A 19,562-nucleotide genomic window follows, 5' to 3' on the forward strand; every position below is an offset into this window, starting at 1 on the left:
CTGCTCCTTCCTCTCTGGCAGCTCTGCCTGCTAGCCTGTGGTTCCTGGCACATCATCTTCCTTTCCCTCTGCCTCTGGCCTCTGCCTTGTCTTGCACTGCTCCTGATATCCCAGTCCCTCACCTCTGCCACCCTCACAGACCTTCTTCGGCTTCCAGACCTGACACCTGTCTTGGGCTGTGTCATCCCTCCCATCTCCATGGTGTTTGCCCTCTCACATATCAGACATGTGATTCCAGGACCTTACCAAGGTTCAGGTGTGTGGCTGTCCTGGGTTTTTAACTCAGGAAGATGAGTTAAAACTCATGGCCATATTCTGTCCAACTGTTCTCATTTAGGAAAACCGTGGGTGAATGTCTATAGGATATTTCTAACATTAGGAAGACATCAAATGATGCAGTAAATGTCTCTGGCATCATACAGAAACTGTGTAGGGTTGCTTAATTAATTGGGGAATGAGCAGGATAACTGAGATGCATTTCGAAATGTCCCCATGCAGCCATGTGTGGCAATTAAATGCTCACCAGCAGGCTCGAGCAGAACCTGTCTTCTGATGGGCTCCAGAGTGTTTCTGCGGGCACAGAGCCAGTCTGAGTTTTGCATCATTTTCTTGGAGAAATTTTGTCTCTGTCCTTTAACAGGGACTTCAGCATGTGTTCAGAGGCACCTGGCCCAAGGTTTCATTTTAAAACAAAGACTAAAATTAGAGGGCTGGACTGTTTCCACTGCAGACATTTTACATATGAATGCTGCATTAAACATGTCAAACTTTGTCTTTGACTTCTGATTACATACAACAGCATCAGTTTTATTACAAGCACATTGTTTAAACTCTGCAGGGTAGTTGCAGTTGAATCCCTGGCTTGTAAAACAGGCATAGGAAATTACCCTTACTCTTCTCTTGATGTATGTATTTATTGTTTCTGATGGGCTTGTGCTGGATGGCACCATGCAAGGGTACTAAGGAGAGTGTAATTAGTATTTCTTTGGGCTAAAGTGCAGAATGCAAAATTAAATGTGGCTACTCTGTGTGTCTAGATGATAGTAGTTTCATTGATTATAGCAAAGCCTTGTACTGCACCTCTTTAATTTAGGATTATCCTTACCTGTGATTTGTCATTATTAACTCATATTTTAAAGGCACCAGAAATGTTTCAGTTAGGAATTTTATGGTTGAGCATGATAAACATGAGCAACCTGATGTAAAAAATAATAATATACCTGTGAGATTTACCTGCAGCTTTTACACCAAACCCTGCCCTTTACAATTAAACTTTATTGCTTTAAGAAGAACCATAACGGACAACAAAGTCCAGCAGATCACTCAGGGATGGCAGCAGTGCCAGCTTTCCAAGCACTCAGGCACATGGTGGGACCCACAGAGGGCTGGGGATTCAGCTCCAAACCTTTCCTTGATTCAGGCAAAAAAAGACACTCCTGGGTTGTGCTGATAAGACCCCACTCAGGTGAATAGTTAGTTATTGCATAAATGGTGATGATAAAAACAATGAGATCACTTGTGTGTTTTTGTGCCTACAGCATGAGTCCATGGTTTAGCAGCCCTGGAGGGCTGAGGCAGGGTACCATACACAGGCAGTGCCCACACCATGGGACCCTGGGGACACCTTGTGATTCAGAGCAGCTCTTAAGAGCTTTAATGGATGTGATAAATACACTCATGGTGAACACTGTGATATGACAGTGTTCCACAAATTGCCACAGTTTTCCAGTGATGCCCTCCCTCATTTTTGCTGCTTGTGTGAATGGGAAATTTTTCTAAAACCTTTATACTGGCTTTTTCCTTATTTTGAATTGCACTGGTTGGCTGTAATTCATTTTGTGACTTGGGTGTATGTTTCTGGACTGGCTGGTAGTCCTAACCTTGCAGAGAGGCAACAAAACAGTTTGGAGTCATGTATTCACAGTGCAGAAAGAAGTATGTACTCTGTGCTGGGAGAATAACAGGTGGCAGCAAACTGAATTTTTTACCATGCTCTTGTCCTGTTATTCCTAGATTTTGGTTGGGCTGGTATCCAAACTGTAGGTGAGTGATGGTGGCATAGGAGGGTTTCATCCATTAAAAATGCCAGAGAAGGAGAAGACTGTTTTGACATAAAGGAGACAGTAAAGCAGAGTTCAGTTCTCTGCTTTACCACAGACTTTTCTATGGGATTTTTTTCCCAGTTGGGACGTTCTGGGCTGGCAGTCACAGTTGTGGCCATCAATCCCCATTGCTTGTACTTGCTGCTCAGAGTTCTGATCTGAAGCCAGATCAATAGCCAGCCATCAGCCATATCAAGTGCCCACAGGGCAACAGCATAACAAGTAATTGTTTGGAAGTCTATCCCATGAACATTATTAAATGCAGCTTGTGCTACTGTCTTCCATGTTTCCTCTTTGGTTTGTTCTTCTGCCATTTTACCGATATAATCCCATGCTTCTCTTTTCAGCTCCTTTTTGTTGAGATAATTAATTTAATTTTTTTCTTTTCTTCATTTCCTTGCACTTTACATTTTTTTTCTTCCATTGTTATCCCTCTCTTCTTGCCTGCCTGCTTGATTACTATGTTCCTAGTTTCATCTTCACCTGTGTCTTTGGAGGTTTTTGTCTCCATTGCTTTTTCCCTACCTATCTCACAATTTTTTCCTCTCCTTTCTTTGTTGCTTTTGGGGGGGAGTGTGTCTTATTTCCACCTAGCAGTTAATTTTCTTCTCTCCATTTATATTCCTCTTATCTTCTCCCCCTAGCCCCAGTCCTATTTCTTCCCTACAAATGCCATTTCTCCCCCTTCCTGCCCATCCTCTTCACAGACACCAGTAAAAGAGACACAGCATGGGTACATCAAGGCAGGACAGAGCTTGTTCCAAACTGGCAGGGCATAGCTTGTTTCATGTGTGTTATTGAAAATGCAAATGCACACGGGCAATGACTCTTCTCCCAGTTCTTTTGCTGAAGGATATATGAAGAACATCAAACATCTTTGTGGTCTTTTAGATCCAGACCATTTTCAACAGCAATCACATGAGTCGACAAGGGGATCCCTAAGGCAAATCATTCTCCTTCATCCCTACTTCGAACACAGCTGTTTTCAAGGAGGTGAAAGTTTAACAGAAACGCTATCTGCAAGCATTTCAGCAGTGGTGGTTTCAGCAGTTAGATGCTGAGGATAGTAAACTGTGCACTCTGACAGCATAGTTGAGATGTTCTTTTTTCCTCTTTTACCTGCCTTAAACAATGCTTTCTAAAGTGAGAGAATAAAAAAATATGGTCATGAGAGAATATGACTGAGAGGTTATAGGAAAAGTTTTAAGAACATTGAGCCATCCCTCTTGGGTTGAGATAGGCTTGAACAGTGCACTGGAGTTCATGGTGCTCTGGCAAGGCTAGGATGGAGGGCACTCCTTCAAGTACTCTACCTACCAAATTAAGAAAGAATTTTTGGAAAATAAAAAAAGACATTATTCCTTTTCACAGGCTGTGGGTCACACCTGAATATGCTCCCTTTCCCAGGGGTAGCATCTTTGTGTGTTCTGTCTAGCTTTGCCTCCATGACTAACTATTCCTTTCATCATCCTCTCCTTTTGCATGCCAAATGGGCCCTGTAATGCTGTGAATCACAGATCTATGAACTCCCCAGCCACAGTAACACAACGCCTTTGCCTGTTCGTGTCTCCTGTATATTCAGGAACAGTTAGTCACACTTTTTCTGCTCTCTTTCCTCTACTCTCTCACTGCAGAAGGAGCTGATGTTTTTTGTAGCTCTCCAAACTGATACAATCCCCAGATAGTTTCTGTATTTTTTCCCAGTAGCCGTAGTGCATGAATTTTGTCAGAGACAACAGGGACCGAATGAAAGGAATTGCAAACAATCCTTGCTGCAGTATGAGCTTCTTAGATGGTATAAAATAGAGTAAACAGCTCTGCCCAGGACCTGGAAGAGTGCTGGGGAGAGAAGTTTGCACCAGTGCATCTGCACTACTAGGCAGTTCATAAGGGCTGTAACAGAAGTCACACACTGCTGAGAAAATCATAGAATCATATCATAGAATCATATCATAGAATCATAGAACAGTTTGGGTGGGAAGGGACCTTAAAGATCACCTAGTTCCATCCCCCCTCTACAGGCAGGGACACCTCCCACTAGATCAGGTTGCTCAGAGCCCCGTCCAACCTGGCCTTGAACACTTCCAGGGATGGGGCTTCCACAGCTTCCCTGGGCAACCTTTTCTAGTGTCTCAGCACCCTCACAACAAAGAATTTCTTCCTAATGTCTAGCCTAAATCTCCCCTCTTCCAGCTTTGATCCATTACCTCTTAAAATCTGTCTAGCAAAGTTCCTGGAGACCTTCTTTTCTTGGATGAGTGGTGTGGTTCCTCTTCACTTCTTTTGTGTGTGTGATGGTTGGTTGTAAATGAAGTCGCATTAAGTTTGGGCAGAAAGCTGAGGATTTTTTCCCATCAGATGTTGAAAATATTGTTCATGAATAGCAATGAAAAGTTAAAATGCCAAATTCTGTTTGGAAAATATGAATCTATTATCTTTCTAATTTATTTGTAAATTGAAGCATAATGTTGATCAAACTGACATGCCAAACCAGTTTTGTTTTGTTTTGTTTTGTTTTTTAACCTGGGCTTTTTTTCCCCTAAGATTTGCTTGATAAGTGAAATTTTTTTCAAAGCTTTTTTTTTTTTTTTTTTTAAATTCCCAGTTGTTTCCTTCAATGCGTTTTCACAACTGATCTATCACTTGTAATTTCTTAATTCTCTCTGACAGGCAGAACTTATGGGGTGTATAATATCTTCAAGCAATAGCAAACATGAAGCTGTTGTAGCATAGTACTATTTATTTCCAAGTTTTTAAATAATGAAAGAAAATCTGTGAGAGGAAGTAGGAGGGATTTTAAAGATTATCCTTTTATTTGTTCATCCATTTTAGTCAGTACAGAAACTTTCACAGTTACATACAAAGATCTGTGTCACTGGACTGCTGCTTAATAAAATTCTAAGAAAACTACACAAATTGTAATAATAACAAATTGTTCTAGATAATCAGATACATGCTATTATAGATATTATTTTACTTGAGGATTATATGGTTTTGTTTGAGTTGTATTTTTTAAACAGCTTCCCCACAGTGACAGTTATTGCATATTCTGGTTCTGTTTGTAAGATAGATCATACTCTCTTACAGGACCAACTACCAACTGCAGCACACTGCTGTATTCAGTTACACATCTTCCTGCAGCAGGTTACCAAGTTTTCCTGTCTATTTAGATGATAAGTATTCAAATGCTTAATGCATCTACATAAGGGTATTTCAGTCCTTCTTTGCAAAATGTTTTCTGTATAAATGCAAAAGGATTTGCTGCTTTGCAAAATGATCCTTTGCTTTTTCAGCAATTAGCATGAATTGCAAAAATTGACTTGCTTACCTAGAAAATAAGTGAAGTCACAGATCTCAAATGCTGTAAATTCATTAAAAAAAAGGACAATTATATCAGCAGACCAATTCAACAGACCAAAATACAGACTTTTAGTTCATATGCAGCATGTGTTTTATTGCTGTTGCAGGCCCCAGGTGGTTCCTAACCATTTCTGCAACCAACAATGAAGAAATATTTAAGTCAGGATGCCAACTTGGAAAGTTTTACTTTTACATTTCTCAGTGTATTTTCGTTCTCCCTAATCAAAATACTTTTAGGGTTTGTTCTTTTCTGAAGAACAGTAACATGGTGCAACACTACTATCCTAAAGGTAACACCAGATTTCAATATATTCAGGGAAATGAAATGTAGCTTCTTCGTGTGTCACAATGTTAAATTCCTTCTTGTCTAAAAGGGATTAATGGTCTTAACAAAGTCTTATTAATAATGGTTAATGATTTAATAGAACACAGTGTTTCTACCCGAGTTCAGAATTGGGATGTGTTGGGGAGTAAGTGATGAATGGGTGATGTATGTGATGAATGGGTGATGTATGCGGTCTATGGGTGATGTATGTGGTCTGTGGGTAATATATGTGATCAATGGGTGATGTATGTGATCTATAGGTGTGTCTGCTGCCCAGCCTCTCCTAGCACGGCAATGGGGGATGAAGGGGGGTGTGAAGTCAACTCTCTGTGGCACATAGGACAAAGGGTCTCACACACGTGCTGTTTTCCAAAACGGCAAGGTGGTTCAATAGTGATTTGAAAGTTAATGTACTACACTTGTGTGACTTGTGAAGAACAGGGAATGGAGACAACTTGTCACCCTTGAGAGGCGAAGTTTAGTTTAATATCTCCCTGTGAGCAAAAAGAGTCATTAGGGCTGAGTGAACTTCATATGATTTGGAGTTCAGGTTCTGGGTGATTATTCAAATCATTTCAGCATTCCTTTCAGTCTCTCTAACTAGCAACATTCTCAAAGTACCTTTTCAGCAGAACTGTCCTTTAAGCTGCCTAGTGTAGCTGGGAAAAGCTGGCACAAATGTCCGTGAATCCCCAGAATAATGTGTTAAGGGAAATGTTCAAAATTATCAGTTTGCCTTCCACAAATCCCCTCTGTGTTTAGCCCTGCTGTTGCCCCTGGTTCTCCACAACTATATATTCCTGTTCTTACTACCTGCATTAAGGATTACAAGCTGTAGTGGGGGGAGGCAAAGGCAGACTTCTACCTCAGCAATGACAACTCTTAACCTTTTCTCTGCTCCCTCTGAAGAAAAATTGGGCTTTCTGTTCTATCTAGTCCTTTACAAAAAAATAAATAAATGGGGTTTATAAAGAATAAATATTCCTAAATAAAATGGGTTACTGTAAAAGTAAAACATTTTAGCCCCAGGAGTTTTAATACTGCTAGAATGTATTTTATAGTTGTGGTCCATTGCTCCATTTCTTCTCTTCTTGTTAAGTGTAAGGTGCTGTGGTTGCTCTGCATTTTTTTGCTGCAGGAGGTGGAGGCTGGCTGTACTCTCTCAGCCTCCCAAGAAGTACAGAGACTGAGATGCACTGTGGCTCACAGTAGCTTTCTGAGAAGTATGAAATCTTTTGGTTCTCAGCTCAAGGAGAGAGGAGGGGCATTCAGTATCCAAGTTGCCACCAAAAACCAATCAGCTTTTTGCCAAAGCAGCAGTATCTTTTAATTCCTTTTTCAGTGAGGGCTGCGGCAAGGCAGCTCTGTGACCATGTGTTGGTTTTGCAGAATTTGGACGTGAAACTTCTCATCATTTCCTGGAAAGCTAAACCTACCTGATCTCACTTGCCCCTGGTGTGTTTGTCAGTGGAAGAGACCTCTTGTGCTCTGGCCCCAGGCCATGCCACACCCTTTCTTAGGAAATGCTTGGTTTTCCATTACAAATCTCTATTTACAGAGGTGAAACAGTATTGGGAAATTTATAAAACAAAACAAAAAAACAGCTCTAAAGCTAAAAGGTAGAGAAAGGGATTGCTGTCACTGTCCCATATGGTACTTTGACATAACCACTTTGTAATGCTGTCTATAGACCGCTTTGAGTCACTGTATGTCACTAATTTCTTGCATATTTGTTTTGTTTTATTTTGTTTTATGAAGTTGACTTGTTTATTTTCCTGAAGGAACACCTGCCTTTTCACAGGCCCCTTTCATACATGCATTTAAATCTCTCATCTTTTGTGACAGCAGCCGAGTGCCCCTGGTGACGTGCGGTCTCACACGAGCGAAAGTCTTACTGATTGTGTCTGAGCTACTAGTCATTTCATGTATGCAGAAAACTTCCACGTTTTATATCTCTCCTGTATGCATTTTCATTTTAGCCACATTTCTTCTTAGACCTAGAAGGGTCTTCCAACAAAGTAGAAGAATTCTCATAACTTTTTTTTAACAAACAATTGTCTTTGTGAGTCAGTTCCTTGTCTTAATTCATGTGTTGGGAGTCAGTTTTCACTCTCGGTTCGAAGCTATGATGCTTATATCCTCATTACATGAGAAAACTTTGAAAAAGCAGAAGCTGTTAGATTGTTTCCAAAAACCAAACGAAACTGGTTTTCAAAATTATTTTGTTGTGCCAGACTTCATAATCTCATGTTGCCTCTGTGGATAGAGAGTGATAGCGTAGGAGTTTCTGCACAGTATTTGTAGGCATCTTGGAGGATTTTGGAATCTGTGTGTGCGTTCAAGCCATGTTTCCCATGGTAAGACAAAGCAGTCCTTCAGCATGTTGAACATTTGCACTTGCAGAACATTCAGTGCCTCCTCAACTTCAAGGCAGTGTAGTGTGTTCAGCCCACCACAAAGTGAAACCTTACATTACCTTCACATATAGACCAACAAATTTTGTGTAGTCTATTGGAAGTCTGATAAACACATGTGGTGGGCTGTTCAGGATCTGAAATGGCAGCACTTTATTATGCATAACCAGACCCTATCGTTCCCTTTCAGTTCCAGAATGAAAAGCCCAGAATCTGCAGATGGTCTGCAAAAGTCTACACCAGTTTTAACATGGTTTTATCAAAACAGAAAGAAGATTTGGGATTGTTCAAGTTATGGGCCATTTTATGGCTGTATGTATGTTCTGGTGGGAGAAAATCTAAGACAGTATATTGCTTCCTTCAACTTAAAAAGCTTTATTGCAGGAGAGTTAGGAAGCTTTCCACAAGTGGGTGGAGGGTGTGTCAGAGCTCTTCTTGTTATAATCCAAGAGACAATCTTAAAATATGTGTGACAATCTCAAATGTTTCTCAAAGGGTCGCAAGGACACAGAATGTAGGCCTTGGAGCCTTGATTTCTTTCTTGGCTGCAGCAATGCAAAACCTTGCTTGCTTCTATGTATTTACTCATTCATTTGATGGAGATTTTAATTCAATGAAGGGATACCATTATGCTCAAATACCACTTCATATATTTAGCAAATACTTATCACTGACTGACAAAAATAAAATATTCCAAAGGAGCAATTTATATCATTCTTTATAAAGAGACATATTTTCTGGGAGAATGCTATTACAGTAATTACAACTTGAACTTGACATCAATATTTAAAATTATCAAAAACATTTGAAATTAACACTGGTAGCAAGCAAACAGAAAACTCAGACTTTTTAAAATATACTGTTTCTGATGAGATTTTGAGAAGAACAGCCTTTGAGTCCTTGTTTCATACATTTGAGAACTATGCTGATTATGCAGTGATGGAACTGCACACAACAAGGCAATCAGTAGAGCAGGAGGACTCTTGTCATCTCACCTCCTGCCATTATGATAAGGGATCAGCCAAATAAAAAATGATACAATGATTCCATCTGGATGACAGTAAATGCTTGGGATGACAAGACCCTGCTTGTTTTGCCTTTCATAAATATTTTTATAATAAAGACATTCTGGGTTAGTAGTCCTCAATGTAGTCCTCCAAAGACAGTAAGTTAATTTGTGTTTCCTCTGCATTTCCTATGAACATTAACAAAGGGCTAATCACTGAATGCTGTGTATTTATACAGTGAAGTGCAGAAAGCTGGGAGGCATGGCCTTTTAAAAAAAAAACAAATCACAATCCACCTTCCAGTTTGTGGCTCCTACTGTGGATTAAGCACAAGGCAGGAGTCACTGACTTGTATGGAAGTCAGCTGCTGCTAGTGAGACTATCAGCAATATTTTAGAGAGCATCTCCCAGCTCTGATCTAGTACCCTTCTGCTTATCCTCTAATTTTAAGAAGAAAAATGCTTTTTTACCACTGTTGAAAGATTTCAGGAGAAGCCTAGTTTTGGCCAGAGCTGTGTGTGAGCAGCACATGGCACCAAGGGGCTCACTACAGGGAGAGGGGGAAGCTCCAAACGTGGTCAGTCTTTGTCCATGGGTTGGAACCAAAAGACAAGGTGGGCTGCTCTGAAACTGCTGCCTAGCTCTGGCAGCTTAAGTAACCCCCATGCAACCAGTTGGGACATACAGGGTTTGCTTTTCATCTTCTGTAGAACCACTCATTTAATTTATCAGTCTTAAAGCCTTCCTTTCCAACATGTCCATCACAGGGTCAGGAGAGGGCTTCAGGAGCCCCTAATGCTTGAGTCCTTCACTCAAATTACAGCTGCTCGTGCATTCAACTTCAAATACATGGAGGTATGCTAAGACCACCTTGACTGTCATATGTATGTATTTATGATTTTTTTAAGGAAAGAAATGTACATGAAGAAGTGTCAGTTTTCAGTGAACACCCAAAGTTCCCAGGCTTATGTAATGAAGTGTTACTATATGGTTACTATAGGGTAACCTATAGCAGTGGTTGGTAACAGGGCAACTCCTGTACAAAACTGTAACAAAACCTGAATAAGTAGATACATTAATACTTTATATTTTAGTTTTGTTTTACTTGTTTGTTTCAGTTGTCAATTTTTAGAAGAAGTTAATGTGTTCTAATTTTTCCAGCTCTGTCTTTTTTTTTCCTGTCTTTTCTCTTTTCCTGTTTTGTTTTTAATCGAGAGGAAGGTCACAACTGATGAGAATTAACAAATGTGTTCATGGTATGAATATATGTAGTACAGTCAGGAAGTCTGCTTAAATCTAATAAGCAATATTTAGGATTCAGGCTTTGGTTTATCATAGAAGGAGAGAAAGAAACTGCTTGTGATAACCATAAAGGAATATATTTCTGTAGCTTCAAAATAAACTGCAAAATCTATCAAAACTCTCGAAAAATCTTGCACTGCATTCCCTGGGGAAAGAAAACTTAAGACTGTGAAAGCTTCATGAGTGTTTAATAGTAGTCTTTTATGTTCTTGACTAAGCAATGGTGATGATGTATACAAGATTAATGCATAAATAATTTGGAAACTTTCATAATTTTAATACAGTAAGTCCCTATTTTGCTTAATTCACAGATTCATCCTAAGGCAGATATTAAAATTTAGTGTGGCCTTTCATTAAAAGCTCCAGCATTTCACCCACATTTTTGCATCACTTGTCTTCTAACTGTCTTGAACTGGGCGTCAAGAGGGCAGGGACAAGCTCTTTTCACTTGTGCTCTGTGATGGGACAAGGGGCAATGGATTCAAACTCGAGCATAGGAAGTTCCACCTCAACATGAGGAAGAACTTCTTTACTTTGAGGGTTACAGAGCACTGGAACAGGCTCTCCTGAGAAGTTGTGGAGTCTCCTTCTCTGGAGACTTTCAAGACCTGTTTGGATGCCTTTCTGAGTGATATGCCCTAGTTTTTGGTCCTGCTCTGGCAGGGGGGTTGGACTTTATGATCTTTGGAGGTCCCTTCCAGCCCAGATTCTGTGATTTTGTGTTTCTGTAATTGAGCACTACATAGCAATGGGGTTATTCTGTTGATCTGTTGGATCCTGACACACTTCCCTCCAGGCAAATTAACACACAGGAAACTGGGGAGCAAGACAAGTACAGTGTGACAGAATCCTTTGTCAGAAAAACTTCACTGCCAGGCACCGGCCAGGTTAAATGTAGCTGTGTGTTGTCAGTAAGGCCACAGGTCCTCGGAGTCTCTTCTTGAAGCAAGGTGTCGTGGGGAAGGGAGAGGGTGCTGTCACTGCACCCTTCCTTTAGTCGCAGTGTTTCTGCTTCCTCCACATATGTGCTTAACTCAAAACCAACTGTTAATGATAGGGAAAAAGCCAAGAGCAGGGAGAGCCTGCATGCAAGAGGTGTGGAGGAAGTGGTCCATGCTGAGCACAATTTAATTTCCTCTGTTATTCAGAGGGCACTCCGAGCTGACTTAATGTTCTTCACTAAACGTGGTATATCATTGGATGTAAATGGGAGACTTCTACTGAGCAAAGACCAACTAAAGCCAGATAGAAACCAGAGTAGGACTGGCTGCCAAGAGAGGTGCTAAACATGGATCCTGTTTTCAAACGTGGATAGCAGCTGAGTCCATATTTAAACACCTAATTAGCCACTGCAGGCTCTGGTTTGCAATTTGGCTTCTCATTACTTTTTACAGATACAGTGCCCCAGCATGCTAGGAAGACTGCTGCTGGAGACATCACCATGGAGATGGGTGGTAACATCAGCTTCTGGTGGGGAAAAAAAAAAAAAATATAAAAAATAAAAAATCAGTAAACCACAAGGCACTCACATACTGCAGAACTGAATACTTATTTTGTTTTGGCAAAAATACAAAACAAACCCTTTCTTTTCTCCTCCTTCACTTTTATAATGACAATTCAAGCTTAAGTCTACTTTGCAAAAAATCTTAAGCCAAAAGAAAGAATTTCTGCTAAAAATTAACTGAACAGAAAATGCCTTGCCTGTCTTGTCCTTTTCCTTTATGCATTAGTATACATTCAATAAAACATTATTTTTCAAGGAAGAAGTTCTTGTGTTCTGCTGCTCTCTTGGCCAGATGTCAAAGCAGCTAATTAAATCCTGTCTGCCTTAACTCCTCCAGTAGTTCCCATTTAGTGAGTTGAGCATTGCCCTATTTTATCAGCTCTGACTTGGCAAAATGCTCTAAGGGCCATCCCCCAGGGGAGACTCTTTTGTGTGGCAGGTCCATAGAGAGGCCTGCTGAAATGAGTGTGTGGGCATGAACTTCTCTAAGCTACTGGTGCCAGGCACGCCACTTCTTCCAACTGGACTTCTTCCCACCAAGCCCTTGCTCTGCTTTTCTTAGCTACTGACCCTGCACAGGCTTGCCATGCCACTGCATATGTTGTCTGGTGTAGCTTGAGCTTGGTGGGCAGCATTTATTAGGAGATATCTGTGGGCAGTCAAACACTTGCACCTCCTAGCTCTGTAGTTGACTGGCCAGCATGTGTATATACCACTGGGAGCTACCAGTCTTTTGCCTGGCTGGCCACCTAGTTAGGAGTTGAAAATCTGCCTTTCTTGCTGCGAAGCATCAATACCCTGTGTCCTCAGGGGTCCAAGCATCACAGGCACCTTTGGTGCACTGATGTGCCCGTACAGTTTGCTGTGTTCTGCTTTGAGCTGGCTGGCCTCTTGAGTGCAGTTTCATTTCAGAAAGCTTTTAGAGTCTTCAGGAAATTAAAGCAATGTGGAAATGCATCATGTCAGTTATTATTTTATTTAGTATACAGTTATAGTTTCATTCAGTGTAGAAAATGTACCTACAGAGCATAGAGTGCCAAGAGAGACTAGATCTAGATGCATAGACTTTAAAACACATTATTTCAAGTGTAAGTGTAACATTGTATGGTTTAAAATTGAAAGAGGGTAGACTTAGATTGGACATAAGAAAGAAGTTTTTTATAATGATACTGATGAGACAGGAACAGGTTGTCCAGGGAAGCTGTGGATGCCCCCTCCCTGAAAGTGTTCAAGGCCAGGTTGGATGGGGCTTGGAGCAACCTAGTCTAATGAGAGGTGTCCCTGCCCATGGCAGCGAGGTTGAAACTAGATGATATTTAAGGTCCCTTCCAAACCATTCTGTGATTCTACATGTATGTGCATGGTACAGCAAGAGGAGCTTACGTGCTGCTATTTTTTCTGATGCATAAAGTTAAGACTGGATGTAATGAAGTCAGGAAAGCAATGTTGATTTTTTTTTTTTCCCAATGGGACATTAAAACAACATGATTCTAATAAGATGCAGTCTCACAAACAAAACAGTTGTTCATCAAAAATCCTTGTCAGTTCTGTGTCACAGGTTATTCCTCTGTTTTATGTAGTTCATTGATGTCAGACTCTTGGAAAGCAAAAAGCATGCACAGAGAAAATGGGAAGAGAGCAGGTAATTACTGCAGGGGTTCTGCCAAAAGTGTCTGCTCTGTGTATCCCCTTTTATATCCTCCATATCTATAGTATGTTATTGAAGCCCAATTTCCCGCTGCCTTGCAAATCATTTGCATCTCTGCACTGTGATATAAAAGGCTTCCTCACTGATTAGATAGCTTTTTATATCTTCTCAGCACTCGTGTTTCTCTGACATAGTTATCTATGCAAAGTACAAGGCTTTTGAGGATCTGGCTCTTGTAGTTCATGCTTCATTGCCACAAGGTAAGTCAAAACAGCACTCACACAATGTGGGAATGGAGAGCATTCATCGTCCACCTGCCTGGCATCTGAAGGTTACTGAAGGCCAGACTAGACCCAGGCAGAACAAGTCAGAGGAGTCCCCAGCTCTGCTTCCCTGCGAGCCACCTGCCAGATAAGATCACTCTAACTCAACTCGGGAAGCTCGTCCCGTGCCTCAGCTTGTGTTCTCCACTGGTGGGGAAATGGTGTCACCGATGGAGAAGTGCCAGGGTTGGCTGCCAGCTGGCTGCTGGAGGCAGCTTCAGATGAAGTGCTTCTTCCCATGGGTGGCGTGAGCTCTGCCCTGCACGGCTGTGCAAGGGAAGCTCGTAGTGGCTGAGGATCTGGTCCTTCAAGTTAAAAGGGTTGAAATATGCATGAAGCATAAGGTGACATTTTGAGTGTCTCAGATCAGAGCACGGACGTTACTGAATTTAAAATGTAACTGCAATTTCCTGACTAATGCCAAGTCGGTTTTCTATTCATGCAGTAATTGTTCTTTATTCTTAAAATAGCCCATTTAACCCTGAGGCACAGGTGGTACCTTTATGATGATGGGGCTATGTTATCCAGCACGTTATGGCTCAGGCCATTGGTTGGTGCAAGGGCTGTTTGTGATCAGCTCTCCTTTTTTATTCTCTCTCAATTTTTAGAATGCTTTTGTAGCCTCTTTGTGATTTGCTTGAAGAAGAAAAGAGCAGGGAAAAAAAGAAGGGAAAAACACACACAGATACACTAGAGACGCAGTGTTCTTGCCTTTTACTTCCTGTAGCTGAGCTTCATGATTTACCATTGTGTCTCCCAGTTTCTGAGTCCATTCAGATAACACAGGCAGTTGAATTGCTTCAGTAGCCTTACACCTCTGCTGAGAGTCAACCTGTTTGCTAGCATCCAGGGCTTTCTGTGGTGAAGTGCACAGGAGATTATAAATAAGGTATTCAACGAGAATGGGATAACAAAAAAGAACTCTGAGACATATTTGCTATTCACTCAAAATAAAAGCCTTGCACACAGAAGCAACCACAGCAAACTGAGGACAGGCTTTTCAGGAGAGCAGGAACAACCTCAGCCCGGGTGTTTGATGCAATAAGGGTGAAGATGGAGCAGTAGCTGGGGCTGTCACAGAGGCAAGACAGCAACTAGGGGGAAGGAGAGAGCTGGCAAAGAGAGATCTTCTCCTGGGTGGATGCCCCTCTATATCCCTCCACCAGAAGCAGCTGCTGTCCCTGGGACCCTAACCCCTGGCTCCATATTGGCAGCAGCAGCAGCAGCAAGCAGCGCTTCTTCCCCAGGCTTTGGCAGAGGCAAAGGGGATCAGGACCAAAGCTGTTCTGCTGCCCCCAGGAGCCCGTTGCTTTAGGCTCCTGCCTGCTTTGCCTATGAGCTGTCTGTAATGTCCGGAATTACCTTTGGTTCTGCTAAGCACAAAAAAGGTTAGATGAGAGGCTGTAGTAATTATAAGAGTGAATCGTCACGGTGTAGGAATTTGTGGAAGTGATGCTGAGGCCCCAGTCAGGAGGAGTATTTTGAGTGACATACCTGCTAATTTCCCTGGAACTAGCCTGCTTATTTTTAAAAAATGTACTGCTGCCTGCATGAAGTGAAGCCAAACTAATCAGCAGTTCCTGGAAAGGTTGACTTGAAAGAAAGGCAGATTCAGCATCCAGATGAGAGAGGTGTGTAAAAGTCTCAACAGGGAATGTTTTGCTGTACCTAACAATATTTGTGTGCCTTCATCTCACCTCCTGTTTGGCACAGACCCAGCCAGCCATCTTTACTGTAAAGGCTGTATATGGCATAACTCTGGTTACGCTTGCAGTTGCTCTCCTTGCCCCATCTTTTTATCCACCTCTTTAGCCGTGCGTAATCTGGTGTGTCACTGGGGCAGGTGCAATGATTGCCTTACTCATCTGTACTGTCATGCTGCAATACAAATAGTAATAATTAGGAGTGGTATGATCAGGAACGGATTTATTGTTGAGAACAGGGTACGTGTGTCTGGACAGAGGGCTGTGAGGAGGGGAAGAGCAGTCTGAGAGCCTCTAGTTGATGTTACCCTGGACACTGGTGCCTCAGCATTTCTTGTTTAAATAGTCTGACATAGAGACTCTGGCAGGTACCATGCAATTGTATTTTATTTTTTTCCCTGCCATAAATCAGACCTGGTGTCTGATGGAATAATCACCAGAATTCCAGCAAAGATGTTGTTCCTTCTGACGACTCAACGTATAGTCGTTTATTTGGTGGATATTGCAAAATGCAGTACATTTAATGTTTGTGCACTTCCCTTTTCCTTCCGATTGTCTTTAAGTGCAATTCCATCTCTCTTTCTCTCCTGTTTGCAGATGTTCGTATTCACCCCATGGAGCCTATGCCCAAAGCAAACTTGCCCTTGTGTTATTTACCTATCGACTACAGCATCTTCTGACTGCAAATGGAAGCCATGTGACTGCTAATGTAGTAGACCCTGGAGTAGTGAATACTGACCTCTACAAGCATGTCTTTTGGGTTGTGAAAGTGGTCAAATGGATGACAGCCTGGCTAGTTTTCAAGGTATGCAATTTTTAAAATCATTTGGTTGCCTTGCCCCTACATTTTGGGCACTGTTGTCAGCGTGGATCTAAAGAAATTTCGGAGTTTATCAAAACATGTGGTATTTATTATATTTCTCTGTGTTGATGAGATGTAAAAATACCTAAAGGCAGACCTTCCCCAGAACAAGTTATGATTTTAAATGGAATGAGTGAGCTGTCACAGTAAGTGCACTGTCTGTGCATGTGCTCATGCATTCTCTCTGCCCTGATCTATCCATATGCCTTTGTTGCATGCATGGGGGCAGAGCATTATCCTAACACGGAGCCAGAATATGCAGAATGCTCCTTGAAAATGTCTTGTACATCCTCTTAATGAGGAGCAGACGTGATCTGGCACTGTCTACACGTACGCATTATAGAGAAGACTGAAAAGGGAAGAAGGAAGCTGTACAAAAATGGTGGTGGGAAGTGGCCTTACTCCAGTCTGTGCAGGTCCAGACACCCGTGCTCTGGGATGTGGGACTATTTTCTGTTGGCATTTTCGTCCTAACACATATTTGTAGTGATAACTGATTTTCTATTATCTGTTCTGGCTTGCATTAGAAAAAGCTATATGATAAACTGATCCAGAAGTAGGACAGATCCAGTTACAGTTAACTTCAGTAACATTTTTAGCATGGAAAGTAGTTCAATCTGAAATCAATTTAGCTGCTTAGGTGCAATCTCCGCATGCAGACAAGCCTTAGGAGGGCTTGTGCTGAGAAAATGTGCTGCTTGTAACTCTTTCAGAAGGTAGTTTTTGGATTAAATGAATGGAACCTTATTCCATTAGAGAAAATTAAATGTCCTAATTAAAATGGAGTATTTTAGATCAAGGGGCATGTCCCACAAAGCAAATTAATTTTAAACTTTGATATGGAAATATCACTAGCTTTAATTTTAGAAGTTAAACTGGAGGCTGGAAGAGTGGCTGTAAAATAAGATGCAAACAACTAAACCTACATTAAAAAAATTAATAGTATCTTCTGAGTACACCTTGAATATTGCAATAATATTGTAATAGGAATGCTCATAATATGCAATGCATTCTTCAAGAAGCAGAATGCAGCTTTGCCAGACCGTATATATTAAACTTGTTTTGCCTCTTCTGATTGCCATTTTAAATACCAGTCTCAAGTGGTGGTGTTTTTTCATTAGGCTTACTTCACCTTGCTAACTTAGCAATTTTATGTAGATGTTTGAGTTGTGCTCAGCATTTCCTCTAAAGCCACAAAATTCTGACAAAATTTCCTTGTCTGAGACTGTGTCTTTTGTTTACAGCACTCAATCCCATTCAGTTTTATTGGTGTGCTCAATGAGACATTTTCCTACAATACTGACCGTGTTTATACACTGAATGGGATGTCACTGAACACACATAAAATGAGTTTGGATTTACTGCAAGATGGAGTCTCATAGTTACAGCTCTAACAGTAACGCTGCCAATAGTTCTGATCGCTTCCTGTTCTTGGGATGCGAGACCACTCAAAAGTAATTCTGCCTTGCACTAGGTGACAGACAGACATACTGACTTGCATGGAAGTACAATGTGTGTACTGCCTGAACAGCAAATGCATCAATTGCTTTTTGAGTCAGAATAACTTCAGATTTGCATAACTAAATGATTCAGTTATCAAAGTTGAATTTTTCACCTTTTTATATAACACTTGGCGTGTTTCTCCTATAAACCAAAGGAGAGGAAAACTCTTACTATGACTCTTTTCATCCTCACTTAGGCTTCTGAGTTACAGCTCTGACTTCTGCTCTTTGCTTGTTTTTTAATATGTGTTTATGTATTGGGAACTGACTTTGCCTTCATTTCTCACATTTCGGAGCACTTCCTCACGTAAGTGCGCCCTGCTCAGCTCCGACAGAACTGCATCACAAGGCAATGTGTAGCTCCATGGCAAGCTCACTCTGAAAGCCTACCTGGCTATTTCAGTAGCACTGTAACGAGTGCCATAGTATCAGCATTCAGGCCTGGGTGGGTCTTGTGTTGGTCTCATGCAATAGGGTGAATTTTCCCTGAGAAGAGTAAGAAAGCAAGTAAAAGAAAACTTAGTTGTCTGACAATATTAGCTGATGGTTGGTATTATGGGTTTCTTCCTCCTTGGAATTTGTTCCCAAGTGGAAGTATATGAATTTTCCTTGTATAACTATGGCAGTAATACAGCGAAAAGGAGGTGATAGCTCTCTAATCATATCGGCTCAACTAACTTTCATCACCCTGAAGTATTCTGAAGCAATTTCTAAATGCGTGCAGGAAATTGCTTCACCCACTGCAATCTGGTGCTCATGAGAGCCAACACAGCCTAGAGAGCTCCAGTGAGGAAATGCATCATGGATTTATCACATCATATTCCCTCAGGAGAGAGTCAACATGTTGTTTGATTTAATTCCAAAATATTGTGGCAGACCCTCGCTACTTTAAATGCATTTCCACTAGCACTGGTCCCAGTTGCATTCAAGTCAAATACCTCCTGGGGATTTCAGCCTGGCCCCCACTCTCCTAGGGCTGCTCATATTTGAGGTGGCTCAGTGTGGCAGACAAGGCTGTCGGCTCAATATCCGCCTCAGATTTGCCTGAAGATATTCAGGTACTTAAACAAGTAAACCTACAGTTTCATAAATAGGCCATGATACTTACATGTGATTTACTAAAGTATTAACAGCTTGAGCTTCTCAGAACTGTACAACATTGTGTTCTGGTCTTCATACATAGCTTGGTAAAAATTTCTGCTGAATCTGTTTGTTTGTTTTTCCCAGCAAGCTGCGGTAAAAGGCACCCCAGTAGAAATAAATAGGCCAAGCTAATGTGTCAGGTGACAGTCATAAAAATTGTGAAATTAATGCCTTCCCTTTAGAAGTGATGGTTTCATTCTTTCTCAGCTCAGTTCTTTCTCAGGAAAGTTATTGTTTGCTGCGATACTTGTTCTTTAAATTTCCTTTTTTGCAAATGTTTTCTTTAAATGTTTAATAAACAGGGATTGCACCTGTCACACCCAAGAGAGAAATTATATGTATACCTCCAAAAAAATAAATTGATTTC

General features: G+C 41.2%; 1 protein-coding gene across 3 annotated transcripts in view; it reads left to right on the forward strand.

Moving 5' to 3' along the window:
- The window catches only part of DHRSX (dehydrogenase/reductase X-linked), a 173,700-nt gene that overhangs the window by 128,001 nt on the left and 26,137 nt on the right, over positions 1–19,562 (forward strand). For all 3 annotated transcript variants that reach the window (XM_051633899.1, XM_051633909.1, XM_051633890.1), the window contains one exon: positions 16,286–16,493. In XM_051633899.1, coding sequence (XP_051489859.1) covers positions 16,286–16,493 — 208 coding nt within the window. The remainder of the gene's footprint in view (positions 1–16,285; positions 16,494–19,562) is intronic.

This window comes from Apus apus, chromosome 1 (genome assembly GCF_020740795.1).
Source record: "Apus apus isolate bApuApu2 chromosome 1, bApuApu2.pri.cur, whole genome shotgun sequence".
Taxonomy (NCBI): Eukaryota; Metazoa; Chordata; class Aves; order Apodiformes; family Apodidae; genus Apus; species Apus apus.